Consider the following 24,004-nt stretch of genomic DNA (forward strand, 5'->3'; position numbering starts at 1 on the left):
GAAGTGTGTGCATCAACATGTATTTTTGTGTGTCTATGTGTGCATGAAAATGTTGTATTCCTCCATGTGTCAGTGTGTGCGTGTGTCTATATCCATGTGTTTGTCTCTAAAATAATAAGGTCTGAGAATGGGAAAGCACACGAGGCAGAAGTCAGGGTGGAAGGCAGTGTCCCAAGAGGCTGAGGAACAAGAAGATGTTCCGTCACCCCGTGCCTCACTCTGCTGTACCTGCCTTACAGAACAGCCACCTTGGAAGAGAGTAGTGATGGCAGGTAAGGCAAGCATAGGCTGAATGGGGCTGGCATTTTGGATCCCTAGTTTTTAAGGCTAAATATTTTCCAGCTAGCCCTTATTTGGGGGTTAAAAGGGTATATTTAGTCTCTGGCCCCTTCCTCTCAGGTGTTCCTTAGAAACCATCTTGTTTCTGGCTCTTTTTTCTCTGTCCTTTTACCTCTGCTCTGCCGCCTGGCTGCCACGTCATAAGTAGCTTTGTTCCACCATATCTGCCATGGGGCCAGCCAGCCCTTGACTGATACCTCCGAAAAGTGTGCAAAGTGAAGGCCCTCATCCTTTAAATTGTGGGTGTTTGGTGTTTTGTCCCAGAAACAAGAAAGCTGATTAATACAAACCTTCAGTTGTAACAACCTGGAATAGTTCCAAATGTTATTTTAAATACACCTGGATCAAGATCGTGTCAGTGCTCTATGGCATTAACAGCTCAAGGGAAGAAGAGTTTACCCTTTTTGGTACCAGAAATTGAATTCAGGGCCTTGCACATTCCGAGTAGGCATTGTGCCACTGAGCTATATCCCTAGTCCAAGAAGAGTTTATTGTGATTAGGCATTACTGGACAAATACTGTTGTTCTACTGAAATTCCTCAATGTTTATAGGTTGAATACAGAATATTTTCTAGGTCTTAGGATAGACCTTTTTTGAAAGTAGTCTTAGCCAATGTTATGATACAAGAGTAGAAGGCTGTGGTGCTTTGATGGCTGGGTTAGCTTCACACTGCATACAGCAAATCTCAGAGCATGGTTTGACTTGTGTATTGAGAAGGGCCTGTTGCCAGAGAAGAGAAGAACACCAACCCTGCTGGTTTTGAAGTTTGGTGATAATATAGACTTACACTACTGCTTGAAATCTGTTATTTTTCCAATAACTCTATTGATAACTTATAAATGAAATTAATGTGGAAAGGAAGCTTTAATAGTTTCACCAAGAGGAAAAACTTGAGCAGGCTCTTTTTTCCAACCCTTGCCTGGAATAGTGCTACTTTTAAGAACTTCAGCATCAGCTCATCTTTTGATTTATGGTAACAAAAAGAAAGTTTATTGAAGTTGTGGTGGAGTTTTAATCTAATAGCTCTTTTCAAATTTGGTATCCAGGAACCTGAATCAATAAAGCTGAAACAAGTAAGCCTACCAACCTATTTTACTTAAGCTTAGTGTGTCTGGGTTGGGCTGGAGGAAGAGGATTTAAACAATGAGAAAAATACAAACTCACTCAGAAAAACTGAATGCTGATGATTTTGATTTTTCTGTTATTCACAGAGTAATCTCAGTGCCCCACCATATATAAGGTTTCATTTCATGTGCAAAAATCATTGTCCTATAAATCTACTATATCAGGTGAAAGGTACATATTATACTACAAGAGAGTAGTTTTAATTATTTATTCAATTCTGGAAGTATTTTAGTTTTTGATTCATGTCTTCATTATATCTGTTGACAAAAAAAATCTCAGTTTTTTCCACAAAGACCAAAAGCATGCAAAAGAGATTATGCACCAGAAGTAAGACATGATGACTTCTGCTGAAGGTTTTGTCTTTATCTTCAAAAGTCCAAACAACTTATCAGCTTAATAAGTGGGAGTAATAAAAACCAAACGAGTTTAATTGTATGCTGTCAAGTAAGAACTAAAGGATTAATTCTGAAGTCTCCCCTGTCAAATTATCATGTAATCACTATTGGAATGAATGATTGCCTTCCAAATCAAGTAAAAGTGACTTCTTCAATAATATTATTTTCTTAATTTTGTGTTTTACTCTTTCATCATTAAAATTAGACAACAGGAGTGGATTTTGTATAAGTACTGTAAAGAATAGGGTAGGGCGTACTCACCTGGAAAGAGTACTGTGCGTATCTGTCAGAATCCTATCAGCCATCAATCAGGAGTATAACCTTAAGAGGTAGAGTTTAAGGATTTAGTAAAAGACAACAGGGAATAAAGCTCACTAATTATTATTCAGGAGGTGGTAGTAGTGTTGAAGGAATATTCACATACAGCCTCAGCAGGTGACGAGACTCTAGTTATCAGACTAGCACGGGGTTCGATAACCCATGGGTTTCTGTCACCTGAAGGGAATGCCAAGTTTTAAAACTAAATAGTTCTTCAAACCACCAACAGGAAAGATTTAAAACATGGCAAAATAGTGTTGGTGCTTTGTAGAACACTGGATTCTGTCTACTGAGGCAGAGTGTTCTGGGCCAGTGCCCATCATCCAGTCAAGCCACATGTAGGGATAGCAATCTAACATTTTTAAATGTTTACATTGATATATATTCAAAAGTTTGTTTTATTAATATGTAATAAAGGCTTATAAATTTAAAAACCCTAAATAGTTCTTGTAGAGAAATTAAATACTAGATATATTACCTAGTCAAAATGCTCATTAATAAAGTAAAATCTAAAGCAGGATAAACTCATACATAAATGCCAATGCATTGGGGTGAAATAAGTTGTAGATTGTCTTTTGCTGGGATTAAATGTATTTTAGAGGCTGCGTCAGGGTGATGCCTTTAGAGGAGGTTTGATTGCTGCAGCTGGGATTAAGGAGAAGTTGCAGAACTTTGAGTCAAGGCCGTACTTGAAAGGTACTTGTGGGGTCCCCACAAGAAAACTGGCCACTAGCACTGGAAAGGACAAAGACAAAACTGAGAGACAATTTGTACCTTTCCACAGTATGTACCGTGACAATGTGTGACCTGAAAGTCAATTCAGTGTGAGGTTTAAGGGAAAAGGGAGAAATGTAGATAAGTTCCAAGGTGAGGCAGAAGGTTTCTGGGATAAGTTTGATGGTGGACACAAAAAAAGTGAGCAAGTTTGAAGAGGGACAAAAGATTTATTTTGTTCATTTCAGTTACAGGAGTCTATGGGGCAATGAAATATGTTTTCCTGGTAGGAAGACGGGAGGTCTGGAATGAAGGATAATCTCAATGATATCAATTGTGATGCATCCCTAGAAAGGTAAAAGAGGATAAAGAAATAGATGGGATCATCAAAAACTATGAGACACCACCTGTACTTGGGAGATGGAAGAAGGAAAAACAATTAAGGGCAGAACCGGAGATTAAACAGCAAAGATCACAGAAAATGTAGAAACACTCGTAGGAAGTTACATCCCAAAAGCTGAAGCAGAAAATATTGGAATAAGGAAGTACAGTTATGTCAAGTATTTCAGAAAGGCTGCAAAGGATTCATTGTTGTTTATTTAACAGCATTAACTATATTCAACTGTGCTCTGTGTCTGAATCTCACTTCCCAGAAGAGGAATGAGAAACAAGAAAGTGGTTAAAAATAAAAATAAAAAAAACCAAACGTGGTTGTGGGGATCTCTTTCAATACCAATATTTTGCAACATGGGAAGAGCTACTAAAGGCTCAAGAGACTTGGCTGTATCTGATGTGCTCTGTAGCTGGAATCACGAAGGTTCACCCTGATGGTTCTTTTATTCAATATTTTCTATTTCTGATCTTTCCCATGTGGTTCATTCAGTTCAATTTTCTCAGTTCACTAAATCAGAAGCCTTTTTAAGAATTAAAAAATATGTAAACTTTTTATGTGTATATTCATTAATGAATAACATGAATTTGCTTTTGTATATTTACAAACTAATATGTGATTTACATAAATCACATAAATATTTCCATTCTAATACAGATAAAATACATGTGATTTTATTTATTTTTTTAATTTTATCGAGAAACAAATACCAATGAGACAGTTTCAAAACTGATTAGCAGGACAGTTTCAATAATTAATACATTGCATATTATTGTCTTCTTGGTGGTTATTCATAGTACAAGATGCAAACATGATATCCTGTCCACAAACACTTTTAGAACAAATCTTTCTATTCATTGAACTAACAGAAAGTAGCTGTATATCTATCCTATTTTGAATATTCAGATACAAAATGGTCCTTCATTTGTAACCCCTTTTTATGTTTAGTTTTGTCAGAGATGGGTATTCCATTGTCATTTAAATATTGTAGGTACATGAATTCAGCAAAATATTACATTATAGTACAGTAGTCCATAAAAGTACTGGGTTTTCCTCAGGCCTTTTACAGCTCAGCATATTAATATAGCTTTACATTTTATACTTTGTTTTTATATTTTTCTGCTTAATGGTTAAGACCAAGAAAGAACAAGACCTATTTAGCAAGAAATGTAACTTTTGTAACTGACAAGGTCAGTCAAATCCCCTCAGGATTTAGCCTGAAACCCTGTACAGCAGTTTGTAGACCCTTTGTGAGTATCAACTATATGGATGAGTCACGGCCATTGCTTGACCAATTTGATCTCTGTGAAAGCTTGAGAGAATGTTTTGTCTTCATGTGACTCTCCTTAGGCACACTCTACATCACTGATCACTTTCCTTTGTGGCCCCCATAATCTTCTTGATCAGAAAATTTGGGACATACCTGAGTTACATGATGTTACAGTACAGGTTCTCCTATGTCCTGAGTCCTCACTGACCTTGAAAGGCTAGGGCCAAAATGTTGGCTGTCCTTCCAGCCCTTCTTTTTCTCTCATTCTGGTCTACAAACTCGAGTTGTTAACCCTACAGAAGGGAAGCTTATTATTATTACCCTAAAACATAGGCAGTTGAGCTTAACCTTACTATCTGTCTGAATATCAAACATCTTAGACATAACTTGGAACAGGTATTTTCCATCAACTATTGGTATGTTAAACTTTAAGTCTCTATAGTATATGAAGAAAAAAATAAAAAAATTAAAAAATTTTTAAAAATAGGAATAGACAATTACGTATTTTTACACAGAAATTTAGAAATCTAACCATATACAGCATTGTAGCAGGACAGTCCTATGACATTTTTTCTTGTTTCTTGTTTTCATTTATTACCCTCTTTTTTTAAAAAAAAAAAAACATTTACTTGATGGACAGTATGGCAGTAATTGCTATGTCATGACAAACAGCACATATTTAGAAGATCAGACTGAAAGGTATTCCAAGCATGAGTCTAGTATTACACATTGCTATCTTCAGTGATGTTGCTTAGTTCACAGGTATCAGTATATATAGTTAGTCAGGGTGAGAATCGTACCAATTAACTGCTAGTTTCAAAAACCTGCTGAAGATTCTCAGGATCACTGCCTTAACCATCTTGTGCATATAAATGTATGGCTTTGCCCCTATCATGTTTCCTAGTTTTTCTCCTTGCCCTTTCTTCGTTGTCTAATCCTTAAGTTCCCACTTTCCTTTTAATTGTTATACCTTTCTCTTCTTATTTCTTCTTTTTAGTTCTCACACTAGGGAGACTATATGATATTTATACATGTCAGTCTGATATATTTCACTTATAAGTATATCTTCAAGTGGCATCCACTTCAATATAAAGGCTTCGAGTTTATCATTCTTAATAGCTGAATAATACTCCATTGTATAAAACCACATCTTTTTCATCCATTCCTCAGGTGATAGGCATCTTGGTTGTTTCCAAGATTTGGCTATCACAAATTGTGCTGCTATAAACATAGGTACACATATATCTCTATGATATGATGTTTTCAGATCCTTTGGGAAAATTCCCAATAGGGGAATAGCTAGTTTGAATGGAATTTTAGTCGTATTTTTTTAAGGAGTCTCCACACTGATTTGCATAATCATTGTACCAGTCTACATTCCCACCAGTGATTTTATAACATATTTCATATTGTAGTATTTTTGTACTATGAGCTAGTATTTTAAAGAATAATATGTACTGTTTTATTTTCTTTTTGTCTTTGTTTTTGCTTCTGGTTTTGCATGGAGAATCAGACACAGGACCTTGCACTTTCCAGGCAGGCACTTGTGCTACTGAGCTATATCCCCAGCAGTATGATATACACTTAAGGTGAATATAATAATTAATAGTAGTAACAATGAATCTACATGTAGGTAATCTGCTTCATAGTTTATATGTGATGATCTTTCTGTTAGCTAAAATTGTAGAACAATGATGGGTCTGATGCCAAGTTCATTAAAAGAGTAGAGGTGTTAATTTTAGTTTTCTCTTTACATATTTGAATTATCTTTAGTCCAAATTGTTTTTATTTTTAAAAGATCTTTTAAAGCAATATGTCTATACTATGAGGACTTGGATAATCATAATTCTAAAATTATTTTCTAATTCTAAAATTGTACAATTCTAAAATTTATTTCCTATGTCATGATTTTACAGCAACCTATAATATAGTGAGATATGTGATGAATGAGTGACCACTCAGGCCAGTGGAATCCCCACTGTTTCCTTAAGATATGTTTACACTGCATTGGGGAGAAAAAATAACAATTTTTCCTCATCTTTCACAGGAGTTATGATGACACTAGTGTAACAAAGACAAATAAGTGGGAAGCAAAATGGACTTATTTAACTACAGTTTCATATGGCAAGAAAACCTTTGAAACTGAACCCAGAAAAACTAAATTATGTAGTAAATTAAAAAAAAGAAAAGTTGAGAGTTGAGACAAAACAAGACTGGTGTGATCTAATGGTAAAAAGAAGCATGATGCAATGGAGATAAACTGGGGTCTACGGAAGACACAACAAAGTCTGCTTACGCGGATTTTCTTTGATGACTCTATAAGAGATTTCTCCCCAGGATGTGGGATGGCACAACTGTCGTATGAGAACCTTATGCTCTGCTTTGGAGAGAGATAGGTCAGGTAATTCCTTTATGGTCAACTATCACATGGAAATATATGAAGGAAAAAGATCAGTGACTTTAAATATGCCAAATCTTGAAGAAATATGGTCTGAGCCCTGACAACTGAATGTGGCATTTATCTTCCTTAAAGGTAACAGGATTATTACCTTTGTTAAATGTTGCCAAAGCTTAATTTTCTTATTTTTAGGTAAATATATAAATAAAGATGGGAGTGTTAATATATTCCTTCTAGGCCTAAAGGAATTATTTTTACTGTACAATGCTCAATCTTAACTCTTTAAAAAAACATTTTAATATCTATCTGTTAAATAAATAAATGTTGTCTGATTCAAATATTCATTCTTCATGTTTATGAACAGCCTCCCTCACAAATTATGACCCACCAGAAGGCAAGATACAGTGTTTCACGAGTCTGTAGTGCTGAATTGAGGCAAACTCATTCACTGACCTGTTCATGCCCTACCATTTATGTGACTCTCAAAGTCCTTTACCATTTAGTCCAAAAAGCAAGGTTTCCTTTGCATTTATTCTAGTTCTCTTAAAATTATATTTATAAACTATTGATAATCAACCTTCACACATTTTCTGCTTGTTATTCCAACACATCCTCCAAGCTGGTTGCCAAGCTGTACTGTCATTTACCTGTGTGTATTACACAGTAAGCCGTGATTCATGAGGATAAAAACAATGCTTGTCTTCTGCATATCATAGTAATATTATACATAGCAGGTACCTGATAGACCTTTGGATGAATAGGTAATGAATGAATTAAAAAATCAGAGAAATTGTTTACCATGAGATAGACCATTATACCTGAAGCAAACATTTATAAAAGAGAGTAGTAGTGACTCTAGCTTTCCATGCAGAGGAGTTAACTTACATCCAATTAATGGGGACTTTTAATTATAGTGATTTAATTATCTCAAGTTACTAAATCCACTTATACATAAAGTCTAAATCTATTGTACTAGTAAGTACTTATCATTTTAACGATATCAAAATGCTGGCCTGCTCATACAAAGGCAGTCAGGAGCAGGATGCCACGTTTCGATCCCCAGCTCCACCTGCCTTATTAGACCTGCCCTTCAGGCAGCCTGATCCACCAAAAAGAATTATTTTCACTGACAAAGGATCTACAAACTGCGGTATAGGATTTCAGGCTAAATCTTGAGGTGATTTGACTGACGTTGTAATGTACAAGTTACATTTCTTATTATACAAGTCTTGCTTTATCTTGGTCTTAATCATCCAGCAGGAAATTATAAAGTCAAGGTATGAAAAGTAAAGCCATATTAATATGCTGAGCTATAAAAGGCTCAAGTCAACAACTTCTGACATTGCCAGTCCTAAGGAAAACTCACTACTATTATGGACTACTGGACTGTATTGGAATATTTTGCTGAATTCATGCACCCACGATATTTAAATGGCAAGGTAATACCCATTTCTGACAAAACTAAACAAAAAAAGGGGATACAAATGAAAGACCATTTTGCATCTGTATATACAAAATAGTTAGGATTGATATACAGCTACTTTCTCCTAATTCAATGAGAAGAAAGATTTGTTCTAATAGTGTTTGTGGATAGAATATCATGCCTGAATCTTGTACTATGAATAACCACTAAGAAGACAACAATATGCAATGTGTTAATTATTGAAACTGTCCTATTAATCAGTTTTGAAACTGTGTCATTGCTATTTGTTTCTCAGTCAAATTAATTTTTAAAAAATGCTGGAATGTCACTTCATATCAGATAAAGTCAAGTAATGAAACAGAAGAATTTTGTATTTTTGCATAAAAATGATCACAAATGTAGTCACCTTAAACAAAATTTCTGTAGCAATTTCCACACATCAGGAGTATGGGGATGAGTTTGCTAAGTATTGTGTTTAGGATTTCACCGGGATGCAAAGGCTTGTTGTAGTTAGTTGTTAATGAAATATGCTTCCTTGAGTTATAGAACTGAAGCCTTCAACTGCTAGGGCTGCTCCCTACTGAACGTGTTGGGAAGAAAAATTCTCTTTTTCCATCTCGAGTCCAGTGACTGAGGGTTGGTCAATTAGCTAACAATAGACATACTAACAATGGAAAGAACAAGGATTATTTATGCATTCATGTCAGAATTTGAAGTACATCTGCCCTTTCAAATGTTGGAAGGATCCAGAATACATTCATTAAATTTGAGGTATGCAGGAAGTCATGCCAAAGAATTAAACAAAGATTCAAAATCAAAATTCCGCCTTGAAATATTTTCATTGGGTTCCTATTATATTTTAAGTGGCACACTGCACTTATGAGTAAATAATACACATGCTCATTGCAACTTTTATGGAGTATTGATACAACTGCCAAAAATAAATAAATAGTCCTTGTTCTTCTGAGGAAGAAATTCTTCTCAGTTCAGAAGGCTCATCCAAGAACGTTGGCTATTGAAAGAACTATCTGAGAATAAAGAAGTAATTAGTCTCATTTTTTATTTTGACAGTTACATTAAATTGCAAAAAAATATATTTTTATTCAATATGCAAGAAAAAACTTGTCCTCTTTAAAGTTCACCATTGCACACACAAAACATCAAGAATGAGGTAAATTATATTAGCATTATGACCTCTTGTCTTACACCTTCTACCCAAAGTGGTTGAGACACATTTTTTCTAAAAATAAATGTTATAATTGTATCACATATTATGGTCAGAGAGAAATAAAATTTCAAACAGCACAAACAACCAAGTTCCAGTGTTATTTCTAGAAATTTTGTTTCTCATTGTGTATTTCTTTTATATCATATTTTTATAATGAGTATTCATTTTAGGTCAGAAAAATAAAGATGTTTGTCTTTTTGTGTTTGTTTTATATTTATGTACTTGGTACAAGGTCTCACTCTGCAGCTTGGATTTGTAGTGATCCTCCTGTTTTCATCCTTTTTTGTGCTAAGATTACAGCTGTGCACCACCACACCTGGACTCGGTGACTGGCTCAGTGTGCCTGGGTGTGGGGCCAACATGACATGTGGTGCCAGGGATTAAACCCCAATCTCTGCACTTGCCTAAGCAGGCACTTAGTCTGCTGAGCTCTCTTGCCACTCCCTATTTGTCTTTAAAAAGAAAAGCATAGGCTGTAACAATTCATACAGACTGCCTACCTGAATTTAAATTATTCACTCAGGCAAATCCATGGAGAATCATAAAAAATGAATGGAAAAGGTGAGAATACAGACAAAGTATCTGGCAACTAATGAGTCCCTATAAATATTTCTTTATGAATGATCACTTATACCTCCTGCACAAAATCCAAATTTAGAAAGTGCATTAAATTCTTAGTTTGCCAGAGGAGATGATTACTTGAATTTTTAAGTATTGTTCTGAAGAAACTGTTATCATTTTAAAAACAGTTTGATTGATTAAAATTCTCTCTGTCCTGTAGTAAGTTGTAAAAAGGATACATGAAGATAACAGAATTAACTGTATATTGCTCAGTATTTCTTTTACCTCATTTAGAGGAAAATTATGGGCATTGCAAGAGGGAAAGAAGTTCCATGGGATCAAGAGCTGCACAATAACCCCTCTATGCCTTGTTACTCTCCTAGGGTCCCATGATTCCTTCAGCTTCTACATTGATGAAGCCTCTCCAGTAGGGCCTGAGCAGCCAGAAACTGTCCAGAATTTTGTTTCTGTATTTGGAACTGTAGCCAAGAAGCTGATGCGGAAATGGTTGGCCACTCAGACAATGAACTTTACTGGCCAGCTAGGAGCTGGAATCCGTTATTTTGATCTTCGAATTTCCACCAAGCCCAGAGACCCAGACAATGAACTCTACTTTGCTCATGGTCTGTTCAGTGCCAAAGTCAATGAAGGTCTTGAGGAGATCAACGCATTCCTCACAGATCACCATAAGGAGGTGGTATTCTTGGACTTCAATCATTTCTATGGGATGCAGAAATATCACCATGAAAAACTGGTCCAAATGCTGAAAGATATCTATGGAAACAAAATGTGCCCAGCAATTTTTGCCCAGGAAGTTACTTTAAAATACCTGTGGGAGAAAGACTACCAAGTGCTAGTCTTCTACCACAGCCCAGTGGCTCTGGAAGTACCCTTCCTCTGGCCCGGGCAGATGATGCCAGCTCCCTGGGCCAACACCACAGACCCTGAAAAACTGATCCAGTTTCTTCAAGCATCCATCACTGAAAGAAGGAAGAAGGGCTCATTCTTTATATCTCAGGTGGTGCTGACCCCCAAAGCTAGCACTGTGGTCAAAGGCGTGGCAAGTGGCCTCAGAGAAACAATCACAGAAAGGTAAGTGTCTTTCATATGTCAAGTCCAATAGTCTAACTGAAATCCTTACAGCTGTAAGTGTATAGTTAAAACTCATACTTAGGTGTATTAGTTTCCTAGGGCTGTTGTAATAAAGTACCACAAACAGAATGTCTTATAATAGAAATATATTATCTCAGTTATGGAGACTGGAAGTCTGAAATCAAAGTGTCAGCGGAGTTGGCTCCTTCTAAAGATACTGAAATAGAACCATGCCTCTCACCTAGTTTCTCGTGATAGCTGGTGATCTACATTGGACAATGCTTGGCTTATGCCTATATTGCTTCTTATTTTTTTCTTCATTATATGACATTCTTCCTGTGAGTCTCTGTCTTCTCTTTTCTCCTTTTGTAAGGGTGCCAATCATATTGGCTTGCAGCTCACCCTAATGACATCCTAGACTGATTGCATCTATATAGACCCTGTCTCCAAGTAATATCACAGTTACAGGTTTGGGGTTAGGACTGCAACATAATTCTGTGGGACACAGGTCACCTTATAACTCATGTATTTTGACTCTATGTCTGATTATTTCCTTATAGCCCATATGTATAACTCTTTAAAGATCAAAAAAGCATTCTGTATTGTGTGAAGAATCTTTTTACATGCCTAGTGCCTCTTAATATATACATAACAGTCTTGGGAAGTAAATATTGTCTTACAGATTTAAAAATGATTTCAGAAAAGTGCAATGCTTTGACTAAGGCCCCTCGAACAGGAAAATAGACTCCAAGTAAAACACTAAGTAGGCTCTGCTCTCTGGGAGTAACCTGTGCCCTGCACTGTAACTGGGCTACCTTATTAGGATGTATTGCCCTCCAAACACTAGGCATTCCATGGGTCAAACTGGGCCAAGCATGGAGAGAATTATTTAGCAGGGAGGTATAATTTGAGCAATTAGCAAAAATCTCTGTAGCTCTTTCTCATAAGTGTGACACAACATGGAGAATCATGCATATGATTTATTCTATTAAATTAAAATATTACATATTGTAAATAGCATGTGAAGAGAGAACATGAATTTTTATCAAGTATTTTATATTTACATTTTATTGGTAACTTGGATTATAATAAGAATCATGGATTTTTTCACAGTTAATAATTTTGTGAGGAAAGTCAAGAAAAAGAGAAAAGATTTATCAGTAAAACAGTCTGGGTGGCCCTAAAGCATGATGTGCAGGGTGCAGAAGGGCAGGAGATAAATCCTGCAGCAGGATACAAGAATATGCATGCAAGCGATTTTTCATCCAGGATATGGAGAACTTCATCCTGAGAGCAGTGGTGTTTAGCACTCAAGCGACTTGAGCAGACCTGCAGTTTAGATCGTAACTGATGAACTGCAGAAGATGATTGGAGTGGAGAAATTAAGCAGTCAAGAGATGCTCAGAATGGCTCCAGCAAGACAATGAAAGCTAAGCTGAAGGGTTGAGGAAACTGAGAAAGTGCTAGTAGACAAAAATGGGGTTGCGTTAGTAACTAGCTTTGTGGTATGAGTGGGAGAAAGAGGTAATGGTAGTTTCCTATTGAGAAGATGAAAGAAGCATTTGCAAAAGACAGGAACATGGGGAGGAAGCGTGGGCTGTATAATCAGGGCCATGCTGAACTTAAAGTGTTGCTTAGGCATGGAAGAAGACATGGCTAATTAATTATTAGGATTATAAACCCACTCATTAAGGTTATTGGCCTGTTGAGGTAGTGAGTGCAATAAGTCATTGCAAAGCAAGGATTCTCCTTTACCAAATCTCAGTTCTTATTGTTATGCAGATATTAGCTAGAATCCCCTTGTTCCTGGTGATTTGCATAAAGTTTTTAAGCCTTTATTGTGTATGTTGCATAAGCACCAGACCCTCCCTCCAGTTTTGTGCCAGTATTGAGATTTCTTATATTATAGTTTGAGCCACACTATTGCAAGACAGTCTTTTTAGGATCACTAGACCCACATGATCTTTCTTTTTCCTATTTCAAGACATGGAACTTGCTTCAGACTAATTCTTATAGACCTTGTGTAAGGTCCAGGACTGAAAAATTTCCTAATCATGATTGTGCACATAATTTGAAAAATTAATTAGATTTCTTCAATATCTTCCTGGATATCATATGCACCACTTTGTACCTCTGCCTTGCATCATTTGATTAAATCTTCTGTTACTCCTATTCTTTTATTTCATCATCTTTGTTGCCCTATACTCAGACTACCATGGGCATCCTACAGGCACCTCTGGTTCTTGTGTATGGTTATGCACTGGTCTCTGACCTTTCTAAGCCTAAAGTCAGCTCATCAAACCAAAGCGTTCATTAAAATAAACTTTCATATTTAATGACATAACTTTCTGCAAACATTCTTTATTATGGTAAATAATAATTTACTCCCTCTATCTTCAAATTACAAAATGAGGGAATCATGTACACGTAAGAATATGTTCCTTTTAACAGTTTCCTGGAGAGCCTGCACTTTTTGAGGAATCCATTGGGGAGCCACTAGAGATGAGATAGTGGAAGGACACAGATAAAGGATGAACTACCTCCAACTTTGTTCATTTTTTCTGTACTAGGCATCAAGGAAGCTGAATTCTGATTATTTCAATATTGAGCATAGCACATGCTTTCCTATAGCCTCCCCAAGTCTCATCTTTTCACTGTTTAGTTTTTTTCTTAAGAAAATACTTACCTATATCACAAGCCTGCTTTGCATTTTGGCTAAGAACTATTATTCCCTGCTTCTCCCTAGGTAGGGGCCTGTCTTTAGAGGAACCAAAAAGAATGCAGTCAAGGAATAAGTGGCTTTCAGCTTTCTCTTGTATGACATTTGATGTGCTTTGGGAGTTTATATGTTGTAATTAAACTGTTTGTGGTTATCCATGCTCTAGTATACTAAAGTAGGATTTGTGAGGGAAAAATCAAAGTTAGAAAAGTGCTTAAGATTATATTTTGTGCAATTCTTCCAAGACTCTACCTGCACATTAGCAAATAAAAAGCACTAATGAGTATTTTAGTGAAAATTTTAAATTTAACTAATAGTTTTTTCCAGGCATCACCCCCCCCCCAAAGATAACACTTATTAACAGCCCATGGAACTAATTTTGGAGTGTCCTCAGCCATCTGCTCTAATTCAGAACTTTTTATTTGGCTCTGTTTATACACGTGAAAATAGTAAAGCTGCATCATTGAAAAGAATAGAAGAGGGGGCTGGGGAGATGGCTCAGTAGAATAAGCACTTCCCTGGCAAGTGCAAGGGCCTGAGTTCAATCCCCCAGTTCCAAGAGAGAGGGAGAGAGAGAGAGAGAGAGAGAGAGAGAGAGAGAGAGAGAGAGAGAGAGAGAGAGAGAGAGAGAGAGAGAGAGAGAATAAAATAAATGAAAGGGAAAGAACAGAGGAAAACAAGTAGAAATGAAGATCTACAGATAGAATCACCTTTTTATCTCTATGATTGTGCAAGTTATCTTCCAATGACATCCACATATATGTGCCCCTTGCCATTATACTTACGCTTTATGCATTCTTCAGTGACGTTTAGTCTCAAAAGAAGTAGAAAGACTTTGCTTTCAACCATTAGCTGAGCTGTTTTGCAAAGGTGGTGTTAATGTGAAACTTGATACTTTTGATTTTGCTTTGCTCTTATTTATTTGTTCATGCATTTATTTATTTGCTTTGACACATTCTGGCTTTCTAGAGGGAGCCTGCAGGAAATTGTCTTCTTAGGCCTTGGGTCTGCCTTGAAGCAGTGATTCGCTTCCCTCTCAAGGAGTACTTGACTCCTTAGAAATTGGTTTACCAAGTGAATAAGTCTAAAATGGAGGATGATTCTGCTTCTATCCTCTTGGCTTTTCTTTCCTTTCTTTCTTTTTTTTTTTCTTTTTCTTTCTTTTTATGTATTTGGTATATGGTCTCACTATGCAGCTTGGACTTCTAGTGATCCTCCTGTCTTCAGCCTCCCCAGCACTGGGATTCCAGGTATGTGTCACCATGCCAGGACTTTGTCCTAGGCTCACCATGCCCAGGGGCGGTGCCTGTGAGGCATGGGTTCTGGAGGTGGAGTTCTGGTCCCTGTGCTTGCCTAAGGAGGCATTTAGTCCACTGAGCTATCTTTCTGGTCCTCCTCTGGGCTTTTGTGCCAAAACGTTCATTCAGAAATTCCCACGATGGGAACACAGATGTAGTAAGCTCTCCTGAGCCACCTAAGAAAAAATTATTAGGTGATTTAAGATCTCTCTGGGTCTTAAGTATTCTCATCTGCAAAATTTGGAGTTTGAACTAAAACCTATATTTGACTAGCACGTTTCTCTACAATTTTAAAAATCACTTCTTATATTTGGGTTAACAAAAAATTCTTGGCATATGTATTTAGAAACTAGTGTTTAAAATTGTGGGTGGTTTTCAGGAAAACTAATTCCAGCTTGGATTTAGATGCTCTAACTTTCAATCTGGCGGTTCATTCCAAATACTGCAGATGTGTTTTCTGCATTTTAGCAAAGCCAGAAGACACAGAATTTTATTTCTTAAAGATCTATTTTTAATTTATTTTTCAAACACCAGCTTTTACACGTCACTCCCACAGAATTCACACATTCTTTAAAAGAAGGTGTGTAATTTGAGTCAAGTCCTTCCTGAACTTGTGGAAGTTTATTAATTTGTGTGTTTGTTGCTTCCTTTTTAGTTCATGAAAGGCAATCATGTCCCTATCAGAATTTTTGTAAAGCAATATATCTTTGTAAGTAAACTAATATTATCTAAGTTTTAATGTTTATATAGGTCAACAATTTGGATTACGATAATAATAGTAATTTTTTTGTGTGTGTGGTACCGGGGATTGAACTCAAGACCCTGTGCTTGCCAGGCAAGCACTTATTCTACTGAGCTATCTCCCCGGCCCCCAGTAATATGTTTTTATTGCTAGATATTTTCAAGTGCTCTTCATTGTATATTTTACTGCTTTATTTGTATCATTTGATTTACTATTCAGATGATCTCCAGAATATAGGTATTATTGATATCCTATAAAAATGAACTATAGAAGTGGTATATAACCTATCTAACATATTTAATAAAAGATAGGTTCATGGTTTTAACCAAGAATACTGTCTTTATTCATTCACAAAGCAAACATGCTTGGATGCATACTCCACTCTACTCTGTGCTGTAAGAATGTAGTCTCAGATGGGGAGAGTTAAAACCACCACCCCATTTTATCTCCACGCTACTTGTGAGATTCCAAAGAGGTCACTGCAACTTTGTTTCACTTTTCAGAGATTTAAAAAAATTATTAGTACATGTGTGCAGTCTATAGTGATCAAATTTATAATGGGATTTGGTACATGTATATAATACATCTTTTAAAAAATATTTTTATTGAGAACCAAATAGTAATAAGACAACTTCACCACCGATTACCAGCACATTTTCAATAATTAATACATTACATATTGTTGTCTTAGTGGCAACTCATTGTACAAGATGCAGACCCGAGATCCTGTCTCAAACACTATTAGAACAAATCTCTCTATTCATTGAATTAAGAGAATGGAGCTGTATATCTATCCTAACTGTTTTGAGTATACAGATACAAAATGGTCGTTCATCTGTATCCCCCCCTTTTTGGTTAGCTTTGTCAGACAAGGGCATTCCATTGTCATTTAACTACGTAGGCACATGAATTCAGCAAAGTATCCTAACATAGCCCAATAGTCCATAATAGTAACGGGTTTTCTGTAAGACTGTCAATGTCCGAAGTTGTTGACTTGAGCCTTTTACAGCTCAGCACATTAATGTGGCTTTCTATTTTATACTTCATTTTCATACTTCTCTGCTGGATGGTTAAGATAAAGAAAGAGTAAGACCTATAAAAAGAAATGTAACTTTTGTATCTGATAAGGTCAGTCAAATCCCCTCAGGATTTATCTTGAAACTCTGTACCTCAGTTTATAAATCCTTTGTCAGTGTCAGCCATGAGGATGAATCACAGCAATTGCTTGACCAATTTGCTCTCTGTGATAGCTTGAGAGAATGCTTTCTCTCCCTGTGACTCTCCTTAGGCACACTACATCATCAATCACCCTCCTCTGTGGCCCCATAATCCCCTTGATCAGAAAATTTGGGACACGATTGAGTTACAGGATATTACAGTATGGGTTTTCCTATTTCCTGAGTCATTACTGACCTTGAAAGGCTAGGGCCAAAATGTTGACTTTCTTTGTAGCCCTTCTTTTTTCTATTTAAAAGAAAACATTAACTATGTTATGACAATGAAGTTAAATGTTGTCCTTCATAGGTAAAATTTGTGGAATTAAGTTGATCACCAGTTTTTTTTTAAAAAGGGTATTTATATCAGTAACTCAAGTCACCAATTAGTTAAAACATCATTCATCACACAAAATTGTTTAAATGGTATTAATTTTAGAGTTCTTATTATTCAGTTTGAATATTTTGTTAAAGATCTAATTAAAGGAGATTGGGAGATGGCTCAGTGGAATAAGGCCTTCCCTGGCAAATGCAAGGGCCTGAGTTCAATCCCTGGTTCCACAAAAAACAAACAAACAAACAAAAAAAAAACACCTAATTAAAAAATACAAACAATCAGAACATGGAATAATAATTGTATAACACATCTTAATTCTTTTCATATTCTCTACTCTACCCCTCTCATCCCTCCCTGCTCCTTCCAACATTTAGTCCCTTTCTCATACTTTCATTTCATTTAAATAGCAACATCTCGACCATATTGGCAGTCCACTCAATTCAGAACTTATCTGTTGAGCAGCTGGTATGCATAGGGCTTTGAAGTAGGTGTTGTGAGGCATATTCAAATTGATAAAATATCATTGTTTGCTGCAAGTAGACTTGAAAAGATGAGGACATGCATGACTTAGATGCAATTTGGAGAAAAATGAAAGAATTACAGGTAGTAATGAGAGGTAAATGAAAACTCAAAGAATGTGGTGATGTCTTTGTAGAAAGAATGGAATTGTGATAAGCGGATTAGGCTGAGCAGATGCTCAGGCTGAAGAAGTAGCAGGAGTAAAGCAGAGATGGAGAAAATCTTGAAGTCAGAGTTGGCTGCAGCAGAGTGCTACCAGAGCAACATGTGAGGTGAGCCCAAGAAAAGTCAAAGGAAGGTGATGAAACTGGCTAGAAGGAAGGAATAGAGGCAGTGATTTGGTAGTAAGCCATAGATTTTGTGCTGGGTCTACCTTTCCTGGACTCTCTCTGTGTCACTAATCTTCCCAGATAGTGGGAGTACAACCAACTTATGACCGTTTGCTCCCCTACATACTTTTTCTGGAAGTTATCCACTGAACAGCCAGTCATCTTAGCAATTGTAGGGAGAAAGAAAAAGACTTACCACAAAGCTGGGGTTTGCAACAGCTCTATGTCAACTATAGAGTGAAAGGAGATCCCACTAACCTCTATGAAGAGAGTCTCTTGTCTCACATCTCCCACTCCTGGCCATGAGCCTAGATAGATCAGCACACACATAGATCAGCTGTTCATACATTTTCCATTGAATAGAAGGGAAAAGCTATGTATTCCTAAGGAGATCAATGTTAAGAATATTTGGAAAACCTGGCCGATAAATAGTTACTGCATATAGCTTCCATCATAAGATACATATAAAACATATATTGATATGATAGATGTTATTCTCAATTTTTAATTTAAGAAATTGAAATTCAGAAAGGATAAGTAGCTTTATCCGATGATACTATGAGCCAGTAATGGGGTCAGTTGAGAATCTAAGCCTGAACCATGAGAAGAGGATTTGTTTTATAAATTGAGAGGAAGCTGTAAAATGCAGTCTTTTCCTCAGTTCAGGCTCAGGCAAATGTGAAAGTGCTCTTGGAAACTTTGTTCAAATGCAAATTCGTGGATGCCACCCCCATAGATTCTGAGTCAATGGTGTGTGACTCAAGTTCTTCATTTTAAACAGGCTGAGGGAGCCTGAATTTGAGGACTGTTCACATCTACAGACAAGCAGCACATCAACCTGGGTTTGCCAAGTTTGAAGAACTTCACCTTCAAGTTTCATAGGTCCCTAACCCTTAGGCTCAGTGAGTGTTTCCCTGAATTGCAGCTATGACTCCATTTGGTATGAGGCCTGCTTGTTTTATCACTCAATCACAGCTGCCTATCAGTAATTTCAAAAAGAAATCACCCCCCCCCAACTACTGGCATTTCTCTTTCATGCCATTTAACTTGATCCTACGATTACTTGGATTGATAATCATACTCAAAAGCAGCTTTGGAGGAATTCTTTGCTCCACTGAGCTTTAAAAAATGTATTCCTGAAGAACAAGTTAAATTTCAGACTCAGTGTCCTCTACAAAGATGACAGAAATTACAATATGTTGGATCCCAGTTGCCTCCCTAAACTGATTTCAAGAATTTAATGAGGAGGGGGAAGAAAAGGAGAAGGAGGGAGAAAGAGAAGGAGATTGAGAAGGTAAGGGACATAAAGAAGAAGAAGGAGAAGGGGAAGGATTCTGTAACAACTTGTGGCTGTAAGCCTATATGACAGAACGGTGACTTTAGCCTGATTCTCAATGGAGTTTGACAAGAGGAAGAATGATCCTGTTTTAACAACATTCACCCAAGAATTTTTGAAATAAAAGTGCACATTTCTTCTATTGTTTTCTGATGTTATATAAACAAATGCAGGGAGGTACCTTTCATTACCAATGTCAAGAGAGTCAAAGACTAGAGGAGACTCTAATCTGTGATGCACGAACTATGATGAAGTCATGTCCAGTCAAGGTGTTGATTGTGTGTCTGTGGGAGACAGAGACAGAAAGAAGGAAACAGAGAAAGACAGACAGAGAGACAGGGGTAAACAGACAGACAGACACACAAACACACAGACAAAGACACAGAGAGAGGATAGAAAGAGTTAATTTTTTAATAAAAATTCATGGCTTATGGCATAGACACTCACTCATGTGAGTAAACTTCTCTGAAGTTTTTTTTTTTTTTTAATGGGGAATTGCTGAGACAATTGAGTTCAATGTCTAAGAGAAGCTAACCTATATACAGATACACTAAAAGGATGTGGACAGAAATAATATAAAGAATTAAGGTGTCAAGTGTCCAAGATTCAGGGAGATTGGGTGCAGAGAGAGTAACAAAAAAGTGGTGTGGAGACTTGAGTCAGCAACTAAGTGGGCATAGAGATTCGCTAGGCATGTGCAATGAACCATAGAATGAATTATCTGAAGGTGAACAAGGAAGAGGTTTCTGATTCAAGAAGTCAAATGGACCAGATCTGAATATCTCAAGGTCCTATTCTACTGCCATGAAGAGGAGGACTTTAGGCCAGCTCCTTTCTTCTGATTCTGGAAGAGAGGCTCCTGTTTGTGTTTGTGTTTGTGTTTGTGTTTTTGTTTTTGTTTTCATTCTAGTTTGTTTGGCTGTTGCCACTAAAGCTGTGGAGAGAGAGAATTTAATAGCCGTATGATTAGCAAAAGCCAAAGGGGCCCTCCTACAAGGCATAGTTGAGCATGCTGGGTTTATTTCTTGTTACAACTAAGGGACAGCACAAGTCACAAGGAACCGTGAGACATCACAATAGGGAGACCCTAAAAAGGATTTATAGAAGTGGAATTTAGGGTAAGAATGGGAAAAACTTAAGGAAGTAGAGACTCTCTGTAGATGGAATGCTGCCATAAGGCAAGGACAGTTCTATAACAGGATGTCTCAGTGAGTAACACATAGGGTAGAATGAGATTAGATTAATTGGCTAACAAGTTAGAGTCACTCATTTTGGTCAAGATAGTCAGATGCTTGGTCATTTGTGGGTGGCACAAGGAGCTTGGTCTTTTACTTTAAAAATTAGATGTATCTTTTTAAACCATACTTCATCATGTTTTCAGACTGACCTTGTCTGAGGTTGGATTCTGAGGGATTGTTTATGTACAACAGAAGAACAACATGGCCTAATTTTGAGAGTCCAGCCAGGTTCCAGTTGTTAAGGGCTGCTGTTGCTGCTGCTTCTTTTGTTTGGTTTGAAAGCTTTTAGTGTGAATTAGGCTTTCCACGTGCTTTGTTTTTGCTGTTCTTTTTCTCATGGAAACAGTTGAAGCTCTATCTATTCAAAAGCCCCAATCATTTTGATAATGAGAGAAATGAGGAGTTAATGATATCATAGTGCCTACTGAAAATTGTAGTTCTTCAAACTGAAACATAATCACAATTTACTCAACTTTTTCTCTCAGTGATTTTAAGTTTCTTCCTACAAGCATTGAAATTTATTAAAAGTGTAAATTCTCCAAGGTATTGGGAACTAGCAAGTTACGGATATGGAAAAAATGACAGAAAACAGTTATCAAAGGAGTTGCTCATTCTTTAAGATTTATAAACACTACAACTTCTTTACCAAAGTTTTCTCAATTGATTCAGAGCACAAAGAAGCAGAAACAGGATAGCAGAGGATCCTAATTTTGAATGAATTGTCCTGTTATCCTCTTTGGCAGGGTAGGCACAGTTTCTTGGGTTTATTTGAACAGATGTCCTGAAGGTTTATAATCCAGATATCTGTATTGAGTGTTAGAAACTGGTAGCCACAACTTGGGGTATCTGAACTGCGGATTACCTAAAGTGATTCTGACAAATAAAAATGCTCAGCTGAGTGAGGTAACAAAAACCAAATCCTTTCTTACTAGAGATAAATGTAGTAGACACTGATTTAAGTGTGCTTAACATGATTAAATTTTGACATGAATTTTTAACAACTTATTAACAACACTCTAAACAACGACATTGTAATCTTAACTTGCCACAGTTGGCCGAGGAAATGTTTTATTCCATAATAATTTCAGTATAACAACAACCAAAAACCTGGAAAAACGAAAATTTCTCAGAATAATGGGAAAATTTCAGAAGAAAATACTGTAATTTTCACCTACAGATATTAAAACTTGGCTGGCCTCATTCATAAGGGTTCAGCTCTGGGTCTTACTCGTGTATCTGTAATTATAGCTTATTGCTAATTAATTTCAAAGTACTAAAAATAATTAGACAAAAATAGCTAGAGATTTACTTGCCAGAATTGGTTTTTGCTTTGTTTTATTTTACAAAAATCGCAAGAATAGACTGAATTTTTGCTTTAAAACATGACTTTCTCCTGCCTTGCCTATCGCTTACTTCCTTTGGCCTCAGTGGTAAACAGAAAGAATCAAAAACTCACAAGTTGTCTGAGGATCTGAAAATCATAGTACATGGCAGTGAGGCTGTAACCTGCATTAGCCTAGTGAATATTAAAAGCACAGACTGTGCCTTGGAAGTTTCTAGCCCTTACAGAGCATCAAATTCATTGTATGACTACTATTTATCCAAATACTAAACACAGAAACTGTTGCCTGTGTTATTTAGTTCTGGCTCCAAAATGAGATAGCTCAGGTTAAAAATGTACGAGTCAAGGAGGTAAATGTCACAATAATGTTATCAAATGCTATTTGTGAATGCAGATATTTCCATTTTGGTGGAAAACTGAATTAAGATCTCTTGTTTTTCCAACATACTTGCTGTGAGGAATAGATTGTAGAGAAACTTGGTGGAGGGCACAGTTGACTGTGTTAGCAACAACCACATGGGAATTTGGGAGAGAGAAGGATCAGTTTTTAAGTAGCATGGAAACTTAGTGTTATTCTTGTCTCACATTTACATTTACTGTCCAGTTGTTTGAGTGTCATGTAATGGAATCGACTCTGTGCCATTCACAAACAAGGCAAGGATCCCCAGGCAGTTCTCTCTGGCCTTATTGGACAGAAGAATGCTACACCCCTGCAAGCACGTAGAGCTCCCTGCTGCTGCAGCCTTATACTTCAGCACTTCTCCACACATCTAAGGCCAAACAGCTCAGAGACAGGATGTGGCCATGAACCTGTGGGTCTGACATAGGGGGTGTAATGGTTTATATGTTTAGATGTTCCCTGAGGAGCTCATGGGTGGAATATTGGGAGGTGATTGGATTGTAGGATTAGTGCGCTAATGAGTTCCATAGCTAAATGTGATGCTGGGAGGTGAAGCCAGGTGAAAGGACATGGGTCACTTCAGGCCTGGCCTGGAAAGGTTCATCTCCTTCCTTCCTCCTTGATTTCTCTCTGCCTCTGTCATCTCATGAACAAGCCTCTTCTGCCAGGCGCCTCCTCCATCTTTCCCTGTCTTGGAACCTGCCAAGAATGAGCCCTCTATAATCTGGTAGCCATAATAAAGCTTTCATCCTTAGAGTTATTGGTGTCTATTATTGTGTTTCAGGTACAAGAGAAGTAACTAAGACAGTGGAGAACCTCCTTAGTGCTGTAACCCATGAATGGTGACATTCTGATGTCTCTATGCCAAGGCTCTGTATAAAAAAGTTATCTCAGTGGTGTACCATATACTGCCTCAGCTAACTTGAGCATTATGTTTTAGGCTAAAAATGTATACATATGTTTACATATATGCATGTGCGTGTGTGTGTGTGTGTGTGTGTGTGTGTGTGTGTGTGTTGGAAAAGGTGAGAGTGAAGTCATGAAAATAAGTAGCACAGTGTAAACTTCTCTCACCATCTGTGGAATCACAAGTCTTTCCTCCTGCTCCCAAAGAAAAGAATTACAAACACAGTGTCTCATCACTTAGTTGAGGATAAAGGTGGTCTCAAAAATGTTCATATGGGCTGGAGAGATGGCTCAGTGGTCTAAAGCACCTACTTAGAACAAGCTTAGCAAAGCATCAGGGACCGCGGTTCGATCCCCCAGCACCACATG

General features: G+C 37.0%; 1 protein-coding gene across 1 annotated transcript in view; it reads left to right on the forward strand.

Annotated features, from left to right (window-relative positions):
* The window catches only part of Plcxd3 (phosphatidylinositol specific phospholipase C X domain containing 3), a 212,823-nt gene that overhangs the window by 100,285 nt on the left and 88,534 nt on the right, over window positions 1-24,004 (forward strand). Inside the window, exon 2 of the mRNA XM_004641801.1 lies at window positions 10,547-11,255. Coding sequence (XP_004641858.1) covers window positions 10,547-11,255 — 709 coding nt within the window. The remainder of the gene's footprint in view (window positions 1-10,546; window positions 11,256-24,004) is intronic.

Source organism: Octodon degus, unplaced genomic scaffold, assembly GCF_000260255.1.
Source record: "Octodon degus isolate 3935 unplaced genomic scaffold, OctDeg1.0 scaffold00142, whole genome shotgun sequence".
NCBI lineage: Eukaryota > Metazoa > Chordata > Mammalia > Rodentia > Octodontidae > Octodon > Octodon degus.